This window comes from Mastomys coucha, unplaced genomic scaffold (genome assembly GCF_008632895.1).
Source record: "Mastomys coucha isolate ucsf_1 unplaced genomic scaffold, UCSF_Mcou_1 pScaffold9, whole genome shotgun sequence".
Classification (NCBI taxonomy): domain Eukaryota; kingdom Metazoa; phylum Chordata; class Mammalia; order Rodentia; family Muridae; genus Mastomys; species Mastomys coucha.
Window position 1 is genome coordinate 7592302 of NW_022196915.1, and position 13678 is coordinate 7605979.

A 13678-nucleotide genomic window follows, 5' to 3' on the forward strand; every position below is an offset into this window, starting at 1 on the left:
GGAGGGAGGGAGGGAGAGACAGACAGACAGACAGACAGACAGACAGACAGACAGACACGAGGGTGGGGGTGGGGGACTGAATATCACTGGACCGGAGAATAGATTTTGATGTCAGGACCTGTTTATCCTGAACATGAATTCCCTAGAGCATGTCACCTCTGGTGACCCCCACCTTCGTCTCTTGCAGGGTGGCAATGTACTTGGAGCTTCTGATGAATGTGAGTATCGCTTCCTTGCACAATAGTTGGCTGCACAGACACCCTGGACAAGCCTTAGGAGACATACCCTCCCTGTCCCTGCTGAGAGGCTGGCTCCCCCCTTGATCCTTGCTCACCCCTCCTTTGCATTTGCTAGCAAACTGTGGCTGTCAGAACGGAGGTGTATGTGTGTCCTACAAGTACTTCTCCAGGATTCACCGATGCAGCTGCCCAAAGAAATTCCAAGGGGAGCATTGTGAGATAGGTATGGGGATTTGGACTTAGAATGGGGACGTGGGGGAGGACCAGAGATCTCAGACCAGGGACAGATGGGTGAGATGCGGGAGCAGGCAGAAGTTGGGCTTGGAAGTGTAGGTCTGTGAGACCAGCACTTAAGGAGGAGACTGAAGTCTTGGCTACATAGTAAGTCCTGTCTCAAAAGGCGGGTGAGACGCAGCTAGAGAGAAAGCTTAGTGATTAAGAACACTGGCTGCTCTTCTAGACAGCCTATAGTTTGAGTTTCAGCACCTACAGAGGTGGGTTACAGCAATCTGTACCCCCAGATCCAGGGGATTTGATGCCCTCTTCTGGCCTCTTCCAGCCCAAGTTATGTACATGGTGCACAGATACACATGTAGGAAAAACACTCATACACATAAAATAAGCAAATAAATAAATAAATAAGTAAACAAAACAGGCAACAGAAGTTGGGAGACACACACACACAGACTTTCAGGAAGCAGTGGCTATACAAGTGTGAAAAAAGGGTGGATCTTCCCAATATCACCTGACAGGTCTGAAACTGTGTCACCTCTGAAATGCCTGTCCAAACCTCCTCCTTTTTCTAATACTCTGTACTCCTCCAATCATTTCTAGATACATCGAAAACCTGCTATCATGGAAATGGTCACTCTTACCGAGGAAAAGCCAACACGGATACCAAAGGCCGGCCCTGTCTGGCCTGGAATGCTCCTGCGGTCCTTCAGAAGACCTACAATGCCCACAGACCTGATGCTCTTAGCCTAGGCCTGGGGAAACACAATTACTGCAGGTAGGTGGTGACTGAGTACCAAGAATCCTTCCCAGAGGGGATAGGGAGATGGCTCAGCAGTTAAGAGCACAGGCTGCTTTTCCAGGGCACCTAGGTTCAATTCCCAGCATCTACAGGGCAGCTCACAACAGTCTTCTGGCCTCATCAGGCAGGCATGCACTGGAAAACACTTATATACATTAAAAACAACAACATTCCTCCCCCCATTGTGGCCTCTTATAAACCTATGCTACCACCCTGGTATACCTGGGATGGGAATGCTGGCACAAGAATCTAGGTCTCTGGTTGAGCCTTTGCTGGAAAGGAGGATGCAGAGAAGACATTTGGGGTTGGAATGCCATTCCCTTTCCCTTTGTGTTACCAGGAACCCTGACAACCAGAGGCGACCCTGGTGCTATGTGCAGATTGGCCTAAAGCAGTTTGTCCAAGAATGCATGGTGCATGACTGCTCTCTTAGTGAGTATCACCGACGGTTTATGACAATGAGGTAGAAAGAGATGAACTCGTGTTGTCACTACAGGAAGGATGAGATGTGAGGTTTGCCTCTGAGGGCCTTCATCTTTGCTGTCTTCCCCAAACATGTATCTCTTTCTTTTCTAGGCAAAAAGCCTTCTTCTGCTGTAGACCAACAAGGCTTCCAGTGTGGCCAGAAGGCTCTAAGGCCCCGCTTTAAGATTGTTGGGGGAGAATTCACTAATGTGGAGAACCAGCCCTGGTTTGCAACCATCTACCAGAAGAACAGTGGAGGAGCCCCTCCCTTCTTTAAATGTGGTGGGAGCCTCATCAGCCCTTGCTGGGTGGCCAGCGCCGCACACTGCTTCATGTACGTACATCCCTTTGTCTCTTCTCTCTGATTCTTCCACCCTACTCCAAGAATGTCTCTTTCTCTTTCCCTATGGAAGATTACAATGTCATTTTCCTGCTAAGCCTCTAGCCACGCAGCTTGTGGTCTTGGGTACAAGTAATACTTTGAGGCCTTTGGGGTGGAGTGGAGAAGGTGACAGGACTTCGTGAGACCAGGCTGACATGTCTCATTTCTCATAGTCATCACCCAAAGAAGGAAAACTATGTTGTCTACCTGGGTCAGTCGAAGCGGAACTCCTATAATCCTGGAGAGATGAAGTTTGAGGTGGAGCAGCTCATCTTTCATGAAGACTTTAGTGAAGAGAGCCTGGGCTACCGTAATGATATTGGTGAGCAGAAAGCTTAGTTACCAGAAAGGTGATGGCCAGAAAAAGGCTGAAGTAGTGGTGGGAATTGTTAGGGGACCTTGAAGTCCTGGATTTATATGATAAGACAGAATGAGATATATGAGAAGCTGAGGAGTGTGGGGCTCCTCTGTGGAGACCTTGAATTTCACAAACAGAGAGATTCTTCTAAGTGGAAAGAATCTTATAAGCATATGGCTTAGGCTGGGAATGTCCTATTTGTGCAAAGTAGGATGGATGCTGCTTCTCCGTATACCAGAATATAGAATTTGTAAAGCAAAGCCTTGGCTGGATTTCAGATCAGCTCCTTCAGCAGGAAACAACCTGTTCAGCTGTATATGGTGGATTTTGCTGCCTGAACATCTGTCATCCATTGAAATAAAGCATTTGGAGAATGTGGCAGGGGAGGCTTCTGGGTGACAAGATACCCACAGACCTTGGATGCTCTATGACTCCACTGTCATGATTATAGATCAATGCTCGGCATTTGCAGGGGAGAAATGATGACCACCTGACCTGGTGATAATCTTTTCTCTTTGACCTTTCCCTTCCCCAGCCTTGCTGAAGATACGTACCAGCACGGGCCAATGTGCACAGCCATCCAGGTCCATACAGACCATCTGCCTGCCCCCAAGGTTTGGAGATGCTCCAGTTGGCTCAGACTGTGAGATCACTGGCTTTGGACAAGAGTCTCACCGTAAGTGACAACTGAAGCTGACTAAGGGGGTCTGAGGGAGTGCTATGGTCCAGAGCAAACAGCAAACTATCAAAGGAAGACTGTGGGGACAGTATTGGGAGCATTATGGAGGTCCAGGGATAGAGGAGTGGGTGATGGGCAACCAAGTCAAACGGAGTGTGAATAATTATGAGTAGAGTAAAAGGCTCAGATTGAAGAAAAAAAGAACAAGAGCTTTTCATAGCTGGGATATGTTTTTTATCATCACTCTTGCAGAGAGTCTCATTTATAGACACATGTTAATGCAAACATCTGTTTCTCCCATCTAGCTGACTATCTCTTTCCAATGAACCTGAAAATGTCTGTCGTAAAGCTTATTTCTCATGAAGAATGTAAGCAGCCCCACTACTATGGCTCTGAAATTAATTATAAAGTTCTGTGTGCTGCTGACCCAGAGTGGAAAACAGATGCCTGCCATGTAAGACTTCCAAACACCCCTCTTTATCACCCCCAAACTCCCCAGAGTTCTTGGATTTGATCTATAGCCCCGGGGAGTCAGTCTCTTCCCAGCCAGCAATCTAAGAATCAAGGACTTAGGCCTTTGGGAGCTTGTGCCAATACTTATAGGTTCAAACATTTGGCACGAGCCCATGTGCTATGTGCTTTAGACTAAAAGGGACCAAGACCATTAAAAAAAATAATCCAGACATGGTAGAGCATGCCTATAACCTTAGCACTCCTAGCACTTTGGAAGCAGAGACAGGAGGATCAAGAGTTTAAGGTCAGCCCAGAGAGAATTCAAGGCCTGTGCTACATAGCAAGATCCTTTCTCAAATAAAACAAAATCAAATAAAACAAGGAAAACACAGACCATAAAAACCAAGACAACAACAACAACAAAGGGATGGGTGCCTAGCTCAGTGGTATAATGCTTGCTTACTGTGCTCAGAGTCCTGAGTTCAAGTCTCAACTCAGGGACTGGAAATCATAAGAAAAGCTAAGAGTCTGGGGATGTGGCTTAGCTGGTAGAGTACTTATTTAGCATGAATGAAGCCCTGGATCCAGTCCTTAGCACTTTGTGTAATGTCCCACACCTGCAATATCAGCCCTTAAATGGATCATAATCCATTTACAAGTTCTTCAGCTACATAGTGAGTTCAAAGCCAGTCTGAAATACATGGGATTATGAGGTTCTGTCCTAATCTCAAAAACACACCCACCCACCCACCCACCACCACAAAATACAGATGCAATTCATATCACTTCGGGGCCTTTGGCTAAGACAGGTGAAATCAACATAATTCTATAATTCTTTGTTCAGGATCATAGTGAATTACCAAAGACCAGATAGGAAAGGGAGGAGAAGTCTTAAAGAGAATATGAACTGGTAAATAAAGAGTTGGAAAGAAAAAGGAAGCACGTTTCAGCTGGAAAAACCAAAACCAAGACTGGGCATGCTGTGTTCCAAAGGAAGGGATAGCAGGGTCTGGGGAAGTGTGGAAGAGCGGGAGAGGAGAGCTAAGTCAGACATTTTACTCTTTGTTCGGTAGAACATGGGGAGCTGCGAATGTCTCTGACTCTAGGAACCTCTCCCTGTTCTCTCAGACATGGCTGGGTGGTGGCCCTTTCCTCACTTCTTCCGGGTCTTCACCTCTTTATCTTTGGCTTCCCAGGGAGATTCTGGAGGACCTCTTATCTGTAACATCGATGGCCGCCTAACTCTGAGTGGGATTGTGAGCTGGGGCGAAGGATGTGCAAAGAAAAACAAGCCCGGTGTCTACACGAGGGTCTCATCCTTCCTGAGATGGATTCAATCCCACATTGGAGAAGAGAATGGCCTAGCCTTCTGATGGCCCCCAGGTAGCTGAGGGAAGAAACAGATGGGTCAGCATTCCCATGCTGACCGTCCTCTCGGCAGCAGGGTCGTCTCCATCAAATGGAGGGAAGAAGCTGAAAAAGACAGGCTCTGCATTGATCCTTTGCTTGTGCTGCCCACCAGGGTGAGCGCCAATAGCACCACCCTCGGACACAGGCCTGGGTGCTGGCCACCCAGACCCTCCCGACCAGGATGGAAAGTTGGTCCTGACTCAGGATGATATAGACCAGGAGTTGTCTTTTTATGGACTAAAGCCATCTGCAGTTTAAAAACCATCTCCTGTGCAAGTGTAGGAGGAGAGTTGGTTCCCCTAATAGGTCATTCATGAGATCTGCTGTTGGGAAATGAAAGATTTCCCAATTAGGAAGTGTAACAGCTGAGGTATTGTGAGGGTGCTTGTCCAATATGACAACAGTGGTTTGAGGAGTAGAGACACTAATGGCTTGAGGGAACAGCTTTAGCATCCTATGAGTGGATCAGGAAATATTATATATGTGTGCATGTTTGCTCACTGTGCACAGGCTGTGAGTATAAGCCTGAGCAAAAGTTGGTGTATTCCCGTATCTAACTGCAAGGCTAAGTATTTCTCTAACTCCAGACTGTGATGCGGAGCCATTTGGTCTTCCATGTGATGCTCCACGTGAATGTATCATTCTCGGGCATGACCCGTGACTAGCACTAAATGTCTCTTTCACTTTTTACATAGATGTCCACTTCTTGGCCAGTTATCTTTTTTTTTTTTTTTTTTTTTTTTTTTTACTAATTAGCCTAGTCTATCCAATCCTCACTAGGTGGGGTAAGGACCACTCCTATATACTTAATATTTAATAATTATGTTCTGCTATTTTTATTTATATCTATTTTTTATAATTCTGAGTAAAGGTGATCAATAAAATGTGATTTTTCTGAAGATTCTGGTTTCTCCATGGTTCTTGTACAACACTAGCACCCCCACACACATGCAGATGATTAAAAATAAATCTTACATGAAAATATCAGTGTCTCACACCTGTTATCCCAGCAAGTGAGAGGCTGAGGCAGGAGGCCTCCTATGAGTTTAAAGTCAATTTTGCTACTAAGTTTTAGTCTTAAAACAAAAAGTTGGGTGGTAGTGGCATGCCTTTAATCTCAGCAGAGGCAGAGACTGGAAAGCCTGCCTTGTCTACAGAGTGAGTTCAGGACAGCCAGGGGCTACACAGAGAAACTTTGTCTCAAAATAATAATAATAAATAACAACAACAACAACAACAACAACAACAAAACAAAACCATTATGAGCCTGGAATCCTAGAAAGCAAACATAGTTTTCCATCATCTGCCTGTGGGCTGACGCTGAGTTTCCTCTGTGCTAACAGAGCATATTTGTACTTAATGGCCCTGGGAAGGTACCCTGGAGAGTTCCAGGGTTGGCCTTCATAGTACCTAAGTTACAAAGCAGGTCACAGGCCTGTGGCTTGGTAAGTGGTGTTCCAATTTGAGCTGCAGCTCAAATTGCTTCCTCAGCCTGGTGCTATTGGGCCGTGTATCTCTTTTATCATTTATTTATTTTCGAGATGGTGGCTCACTGTAGAGCCCCCGGTGGCTTGGAACTCAATATGTAGACCAGGCTATCCCTACCTCCTGAGACCAGAAATTCAAGGCAGTGTGTTTCTTTTATAGCTGTATACAATTTTTTAAAAAAAATTTTGGCCAGGCGGTGGTGGTGCACGCCTTTAATCCCAGCACTTGGGAGGCAGAGGCAGGAGGATTTCTGAGTTCGAGGCCAGCCTGGTTTACAAAGTGAGCTCCAGGACAGCCAAGGCTATACAGAGAAACCCTGTCTCGAAAAATCAAAAAAATTAAAATTAATTTTGGTACTGAGAACGGAATCCTATATTTGAGGCTACATTCACCTTTTTCTTTGATTTTTAAATTTTGAGATAAGGTCTTACTAAATTACAAGGCAGCCCTTCAACTCCCTCTGTAGCCCAGACAGACTTTAAATTTGCGATTCCCCTGCTCCAGCCTCCTAAGCAGCAGTACTGAGATCCAGGCCTGTTCCACGGGGCCCCACTCACAGTGAGTCTCTTGAGGCTTAGCTGTACAACATCCTCTTTATTCTGCTCCCCACAAATCCTTGGGCTGACCTCAGCCAAGAACATTTGCAGCAGTGAAAACCGCTGATCCCCAATACCACCTTACATATGTGACATCTAGGGTACACAAAATATAATTTCGGCATGTGAGGCTAGTGCTGCACTCTCTTGGGTATTAATGTCACTCGTTGCTGTCTGTAAGAGCAGGGAACTAAAAATTAAAGCTGGATGATATCCTAATGGGGTAACCACACAGTTTGAATCAAACATCAGGTTCTAAAGAACTGAGGCATACCTAGAAGGCGGACTGGAAGATACAATTAGATGCTAAAATATTGGAATTTCCAAGTCACATTTATGAGTTTTGGCAGTGTTTCTTAACAGTCACCTGAGAAACTTTAAAAATTATCTACACACCTATGCCCCACCTGTTAGATTATGATTCAGGTCAGGGCTAGTGCCAGGGCATGTGACTCTAGGGAAAGGCTCACTAGGTGTTTTTGATTCGCACCACTGACTGAGAACCTCAGGCAGCGATCAGTCAGAATCTGTGAAGGGTCCAGAAAATTCAAGACCTCTTCATCATGAGTTCTTTGCATGAACAGCCAGTTTTCTGGGCGGAGCTTTGAACATACAAAGTCTCCTGGGTGTTCTGCAGATCCCTGAACTTTTAATCCTATGACCTAGCACTTTATTCCCCACACAGTGCAGCTGTGTTTCAGTATGGGTTTTGCAATCAGGTGGCTTGAACTAGAATCCTGGCTTTTAACACAAGCTATGTGGCTTGGAAAAGAGCCTTAGCCTCTGTGGCTCCTACCCATGTTTCCTCCATCATAAAAAAAAAAAAAATGAGATGGGGGGGGGAGAGAAAGATGGGGGGAGGGAGGGAGAGACAGAGACAGAGAGAGAGAGAGAGGGAGGGAAAGAGAGAGAGAGAGAGAGAGAGAGAGAGAGAGAGAGAGAGAGAGAGAGAGAAGGGTCTGTGAGAAAGCTCACTGGGCAAAGGTGCTAGCTGCTAAGCCTAACAACCCAAGTTTGATCCCCAGAACCCACACGGTAGAAAGAACTGACACCTGATGGCTTGTCCACTAACTTCAAGTCAGTGTTGTGGCGCGCTCACACACACACACACACACACACACACACACACACACACACAGAGACAGTGACAGAGAGCAAGAGAGCGAGAGCAAGAGAGCGAGCGAGCTTTCATAAAGCTTAGTAAATATCTCAGGGTTTAATAGAATCCCTTCCTGTCTCCCACCTCAGAATTGTAGGAGAATGAGTGTTTGTGGGAGCAGAGAAAGGACATGATTAGAATTTAGGGACCCAGCCTAGGCCGAGTTGCTATTCAGCTTCTTCATTTCGTCCCCAGGGGCCAAGGAAGATCTTGTTCAAACTTGAACAGCTCCAGTAGCATCAGGACTCCCAGACTCTCAAACAGGAAGTAAGAACCCCACTGGCTGGTTGAGCAATGAGGCTGCTAACAGTCTGCAGATTCTTTCTCAGCCACCACCTCTACTCTCAGCTATCTCCTCCTGAAGCTCTAGCTACCTCCCCAACAACTGTTTTAGGGCTCCCGATCCTGATTTTAATCCTTTCGCTCATTCCGCGAAGAAGGTACTGACTATCTGTAGTCCCACTTCACAGTAGAAAAAGCAGAGGCACAGAGACCCTGCCGAGCAAATACAACTGCAAATGCAGAGTCAGGCTCGAACTCAGGCAGGTGGCTCCAGAGTCTGTGGGCCCAGTGTAAGGAGAACACATTCAGTCACCGGCTTAAAGAACGACTTCACCCTGATAAAGCAACCTCAGCCTTTTTTGCCGAAATCTAGTTTCACCGAGGTGGTTTCCGTTTTCACCAGAATCCTTCCTTTTGAAATCTTCCATGGCCAATTCAATGATCAGAACTCAACTTGATTTCCATATACACGCCGTGTCTTTCCCAAGCCAGCACCCTACAACAGCCACACCCCTGCACACTCATTCCCTTTGTGTGCACCTTCCTTCCTAGCAGGAAACATCTGAGCTCTTCAACAGACACAGTGTGAAGTTGCCCAGGAGTGTTTGAATGAATAGCTCTGCTGAGATGCAGTTCATACACTACACAATTCATCCATTGAAAGCACACAGCTTGGGTCATTCTTTAGCATATCTACAGAGTTGGGTAACATAAGAACCAATTTAGTACATTTTCATCACTTCACAGAGAAAACCTGAACCAATGAGTCAATTGCTTCCTTTCCTTTCCTAGGTCCAAGAGCCCTAGGTAGCCTCTTCCCTACTTTCTGTCCCTGTGGGTTTGCCAATTCTGGTCACTTCACATAAACAGAACTATATAAAACACAGCCTTGCCTCTTTCAGTGAGCACCATGCTTTCAAGTTTCATCCATCCTGCAACATGTGTCAATGTTGCTAAGTTTTAAACAACAAATTAGAAGAAACTTAGGATCCTTTCTGATCTTGCAGTTACATTGAGACTCAGCAAACATCTCTCTTTCCTTCCTTCTTCCCTCCTTTCTTCCTTCTTCTCCCCCAGGTCCTGTTCTTTTTTGAGACATAGTCTGGCTATGTAGTTGAGGCTGACTAGGAACTCACGGTGTAGCTTAGGTTGGCTTTCAACTCAGGATCCTGCTCCTGCCTCCCAAGTATTGGGTCTTTCTTTTAATTTTTTTTTTACTTTTATTTACATGTGTGAATCTTTTGCCTGCATACATTTATGTGTACCATCCATGTGCACAATGTACCCTTGGAGCCTAGAAGAGAGTGTCAGCTCCTTGAAACTGAAATAGATGGCTGCGAGCTGTCATTTATGTGCATACTGGACACCAAACCTGGGTCCCTTGTAAAAGCATCTCCTAACTAAGGGGCCACCTCTCCAGTGTTCCTTCTCCTCTTCTTCTTCTTCCTCTTCTTCCTCTTCTTCCTCTTCCTCCTCTTTCTTCTTCTTCTTCTTCTTCTTCTTCTTCTTCTTCTTCTTCTTCTTCTTCTTCTTCTTCTTCTTCTTCTTCTTCTTCTTCTTCTTCTCCTTCTCCTCCTCCTCTTCCTCCTCCTCCTCCTCCTCCTCCTCCTTCTCTCTCTCTCTCTCTCTCTCTCTCTGTCTCTCTCTCTCTGTCTCTCTCTCCCTCCCTCTCTCTCTCTCTCTCTCTCTCTCAGTACATATATGCCAGACATTCTTAGATGCTGGGGATATAAGAGCAGTCAAACTAATCCTTGTGGTTAGAGAGCTAACAATCAGAGAAAGGAAAGAGAACCATGACCACAATCTAATGAGATAATAATTGCGACAAAACTATGTATAAAATGCAAAATGCAGGACAATAAGATAATAGAGCTCTTCATTCTGTTTTGGAAGTTAAGAAAGATTTACAGAGGAAATAATATTTCACTTAGGTCTTTAAAGATGCAAAAAATGTGCCAAATAAAGAAGAAGATGGCCTAGGAAAAACCATGGGGGCATGAAGAAGCAGGGTGTTCTCAGGAAGTGCAAATAGTCTGTAGTGGCAAATCTGAGAATCCGAATGGCGATAGGAAAGAGCTATAGGTAAAGGAGCTGGTGGGATCCAGTGGGTGACGGTTCTCATGACAACTGCTGCTCTACAGCACACACCACCCCTCGAGCTTAAATGCTGTAGCTTCTGTCCTAAGACATAGGACACTCTCTGGTGGCACCTATTCATCTTCCTCGATCTACCTGATGAACCCATAGTCACAGGGTCAGCACCTGTGAGAGCCCTCCTTCCTCCAGGAATCTGCCAAAATGTCGTACTGGGAAATTCCTAGTTAAAGATTTTGGGCATCACATCTTGTTTTCAGATACTTTTTTTTCCCCCAAAGTCTTGAAAGCTAACTAAGGACCAGGTGCAGTAACTTTCTTTCTTTGTACATTTACACATGCATGTTTGTGCTTGTCATGGCATTCGTGGGGAGTCATAAGACAACTTGTGACAGTCAGTTCTCTTCTCTCCCAATGTGGATACCAGCAATTGAACTCAAGTCTTGGCAAGAAGATCCTCTACCCACTGAACCATCCTGCTTAATTTTTATTAACTAGGAACTCCTATTCAGTTGTAAAAAGAACTATTCAAGTTAAATAATCTCATAGTATTCAGTCATTGTTAACATCTCTGGCTTGGGGATTTCCTTTTCAATTTAGCCATCTCTACTTGACTGTGAATATTTGACTCCCCAAAGCCAAGTACTAAATTATCCTTTCTTGTTCCTAACCTAAACTTTCTCTAAAGACATCTTACTCATGCTCAGGCTAAAATCACCACCAACAGATGACTCATAATACTTGCCAGGCTTCCAAAGGACAGTCCCTCATTTTCTGTTGTCTACTTGGCACCCTGGTTAATCAACACACCAAGTCACCTCAAAACCAGCTTTCATTGTTTCCAATTCCAATTTAGACTTCTTCCATTGGTCTCTGGCACGATAGTCTACATAAAGAAGGAAATAAAGCCACACAATTATGCAAGCCAGAAATTTTGCTGTCAGCTCTCTGCTCCTATCTCCTATCTCCTTATCTATTACAAAATCCTAGGGATTTGCCCAATAGCCTTTGAAGCTTTCCACTCCTTTTTTTTTTTTTTAAGACAGGGTCTTATGTAGTGTAGCCTAGTCTTGAATTCCTGTACAACTGAACATTCTCTTGCTTCTGCCTCCCAAGTGCTGGGATTATAGGCCTGTGCCACCATGCCTGGCTTCTCTCCATCTCCAACCCACCATTAGCTGAGGCCAAGCTGCCCTCTGCTTTTGTCTGCCGGATGTCACGGCCTCCCATCCACTTTCCTCTACTGCTCACTTAAACAGCGGGAGAACCTGAACGTGCATTTTCCTAATGACTACTTCTGTTCTTCATAGCTCCCTGCTTCTAACTCAGTACCCTCCCTCCTTCCTAATCCCCCTCTTTCTTCCTCCACTACTGTCTTATTATCAACCCCCTGCTACCATGGTTCTTGTACTTGTTGCTTCCTCTTTCTGGGACATTCTTCCTGACATTCCGATGTTCTTCATACTTACAAGATTATTCCCCTCTTTTTTGGGGGGGGGCAGAGTTCAAGACAGGATTTCTCTGTGTAGCCCTGGCTATTCTGGAACTCGATCTGTAGACCAGGGTGGCCTCAAACTCATGGAGATCCACTTGCCTCTGTCTCTTGAGTGCTGGGATTAATACCATTGTCCTACATCCAAAATTAAATTTTCTAGGCTACCTGTACCTACACAAAACCCTCCTTCTCTGTGTCCATAGTTTTACTGAACCATGTCCCCCTCTCTGATGCATTAGTCACTCCTTTAATTTTTTAGTTGCTGTACCATTAGCTGATTAACGTGTGTGCTTTTATCTCACCAAATTATATGCTTCATAAGGTCAAGTACACTGCTTTTGATCATCACTGAATATGGCAGACAGCTAATATCTATTGAATAAATGCATCCTGATGTAGATGCTACTTTAAAAAAATAATTGTATTCATTTTCTACACATAACTTTCTTTTTTCTCAATTATTTTATCACTAGCATTTTCTTTTAGCATAAGAAATCTCTCTAAGCCAGGCTTAACGGCACACACTTTTAATTCTAGTACTTGGAAGGCAGAAGCAGGCAGTTCTCTGTGAGCTTTAAGACAATCTGGTCTACATAGTGAGTCCCAAGACAGCAAGGGCTATCTATGTAGCTTGTCTCAAAACACACAACAAAACAAACAAACAAAAAAGAGAGATTTGTGCAAGCTGCATAGGCACAGCATAGTTGATTACAACACTCATTCAATTTACCTTCCATTTCTAAGGCATCCTAGGTAAAGCATGTGACAGTTGTCTGTAAATAGCTTTGTATGAAGCTATGTATGAGAGTGTCATTTGCATTTCAAAGGAAATGTGCTTCATTCCTTTCTGGTGCCATCCCTGCCCCGCCTTTCTTCTTACTTTCCTATTTTTTCTTTCTTTCTTTTTTTTTTGGTGCCCTTGTTCTGCTTGGTGATCCGCGGTAAGGTCTAAAATAACTCAGTAACTTTAATATCTTACTATCCAAGGATACTTCCCTCTCTCTCTCTCTCTCTCTCTCTCCCCCTCCCTCCCTCCCCCTCCCTCTCTTCTTCTCTCTTTCTCTCTCTCTCTCTCTCTCTTTCTCTCTCTCTCTCTCTCTCTCTCTCTCTCTCTCTCTCTCTCTCTCTCTCTCTCTCTCTCTCTCTCTCTCTCTCTCTCTCTGTGTATGTGTTGCTATAAAAGAAAACCAATTCAGGTACACACACCTATAACCTCAGCATTCCTGCGGCAAAGCCAAGGAGAAAATCAAGAGTTCTAGGCCATCCCAGGCTCTACCTAAAACCAAAACAACTCTTTGCAAACCAAAGTCAAATCCTGCTGGAAGGCAGGCATCCTTAGCCCAAGTTATGATGTGGGTTATGCCTCTTGTGTCGCTCCCACCTCTGCCTTTCTACTTGCTTTCCTTTTTCCTGTTTCTGTTTGTGTTTCTTGTGCCCTTGTTATGCTTGATGATCCGGTAAGGTTTAAAAACTCATTAACTTTAAAGTCTTACTAATCCAAGTAGTATCTCTCTCTCTCTCTCTCTCTCTCTCTCTCTCTCCCTC

The 13678-nt window shown here is 44.8% G+C and overlaps 1 protein-coding gene across 2 annotated transcripts in view; it reads left to right on the forward strand.

Moving 5' to 3' along the window:
• The window catches only part of Plau (plasminogen activator, urokinase), a 6772-nt gene extending 854 nt beyond the window's left edge, over nucleotides 1-5918 (forward strand). For both annotated transcript variants that reach the window (XM_031362449.1, XM_031362450.1), the window contains exons 3-11: nucleotides 188-218; nucleotides 355-462; nucleotides 1074-1248; nucleotides 1613-1704; nucleotides 1849-2071; nucleotides 2293-2441; nucleotides 3013-3153; nucleotides 3462-3610; nucleotides 4806-5918. In XM_031362449.1, the coding sequence (XP_031218309.1) occupies nucleotides 188-218; nucleotides 355-462; nucleotides 1074-1248; nucleotides 1613-1704; nucleotides 1849-2071; nucleotides 2293-2441; nucleotides 3013-3153; nucleotides 3462-3610; nucleotides 4806-4982 (1245 nt within the window). In that variant the 3' untranslated portion in view covers nucleotides 4983-5918. The remainder of the gene's footprint in view (nucleotides 1-187; nucleotides 219-354; nucleotides 463-1073; nucleotides 1249-1612; nucleotides 1705-1848; nucleotides 2072-2292; nucleotides 2442-3012; nucleotides 3154-3461; nucleotides 3611-4805) is intronic.
• Nucleotides 5919-13678: the final 7760 nt, after the last annotated feature.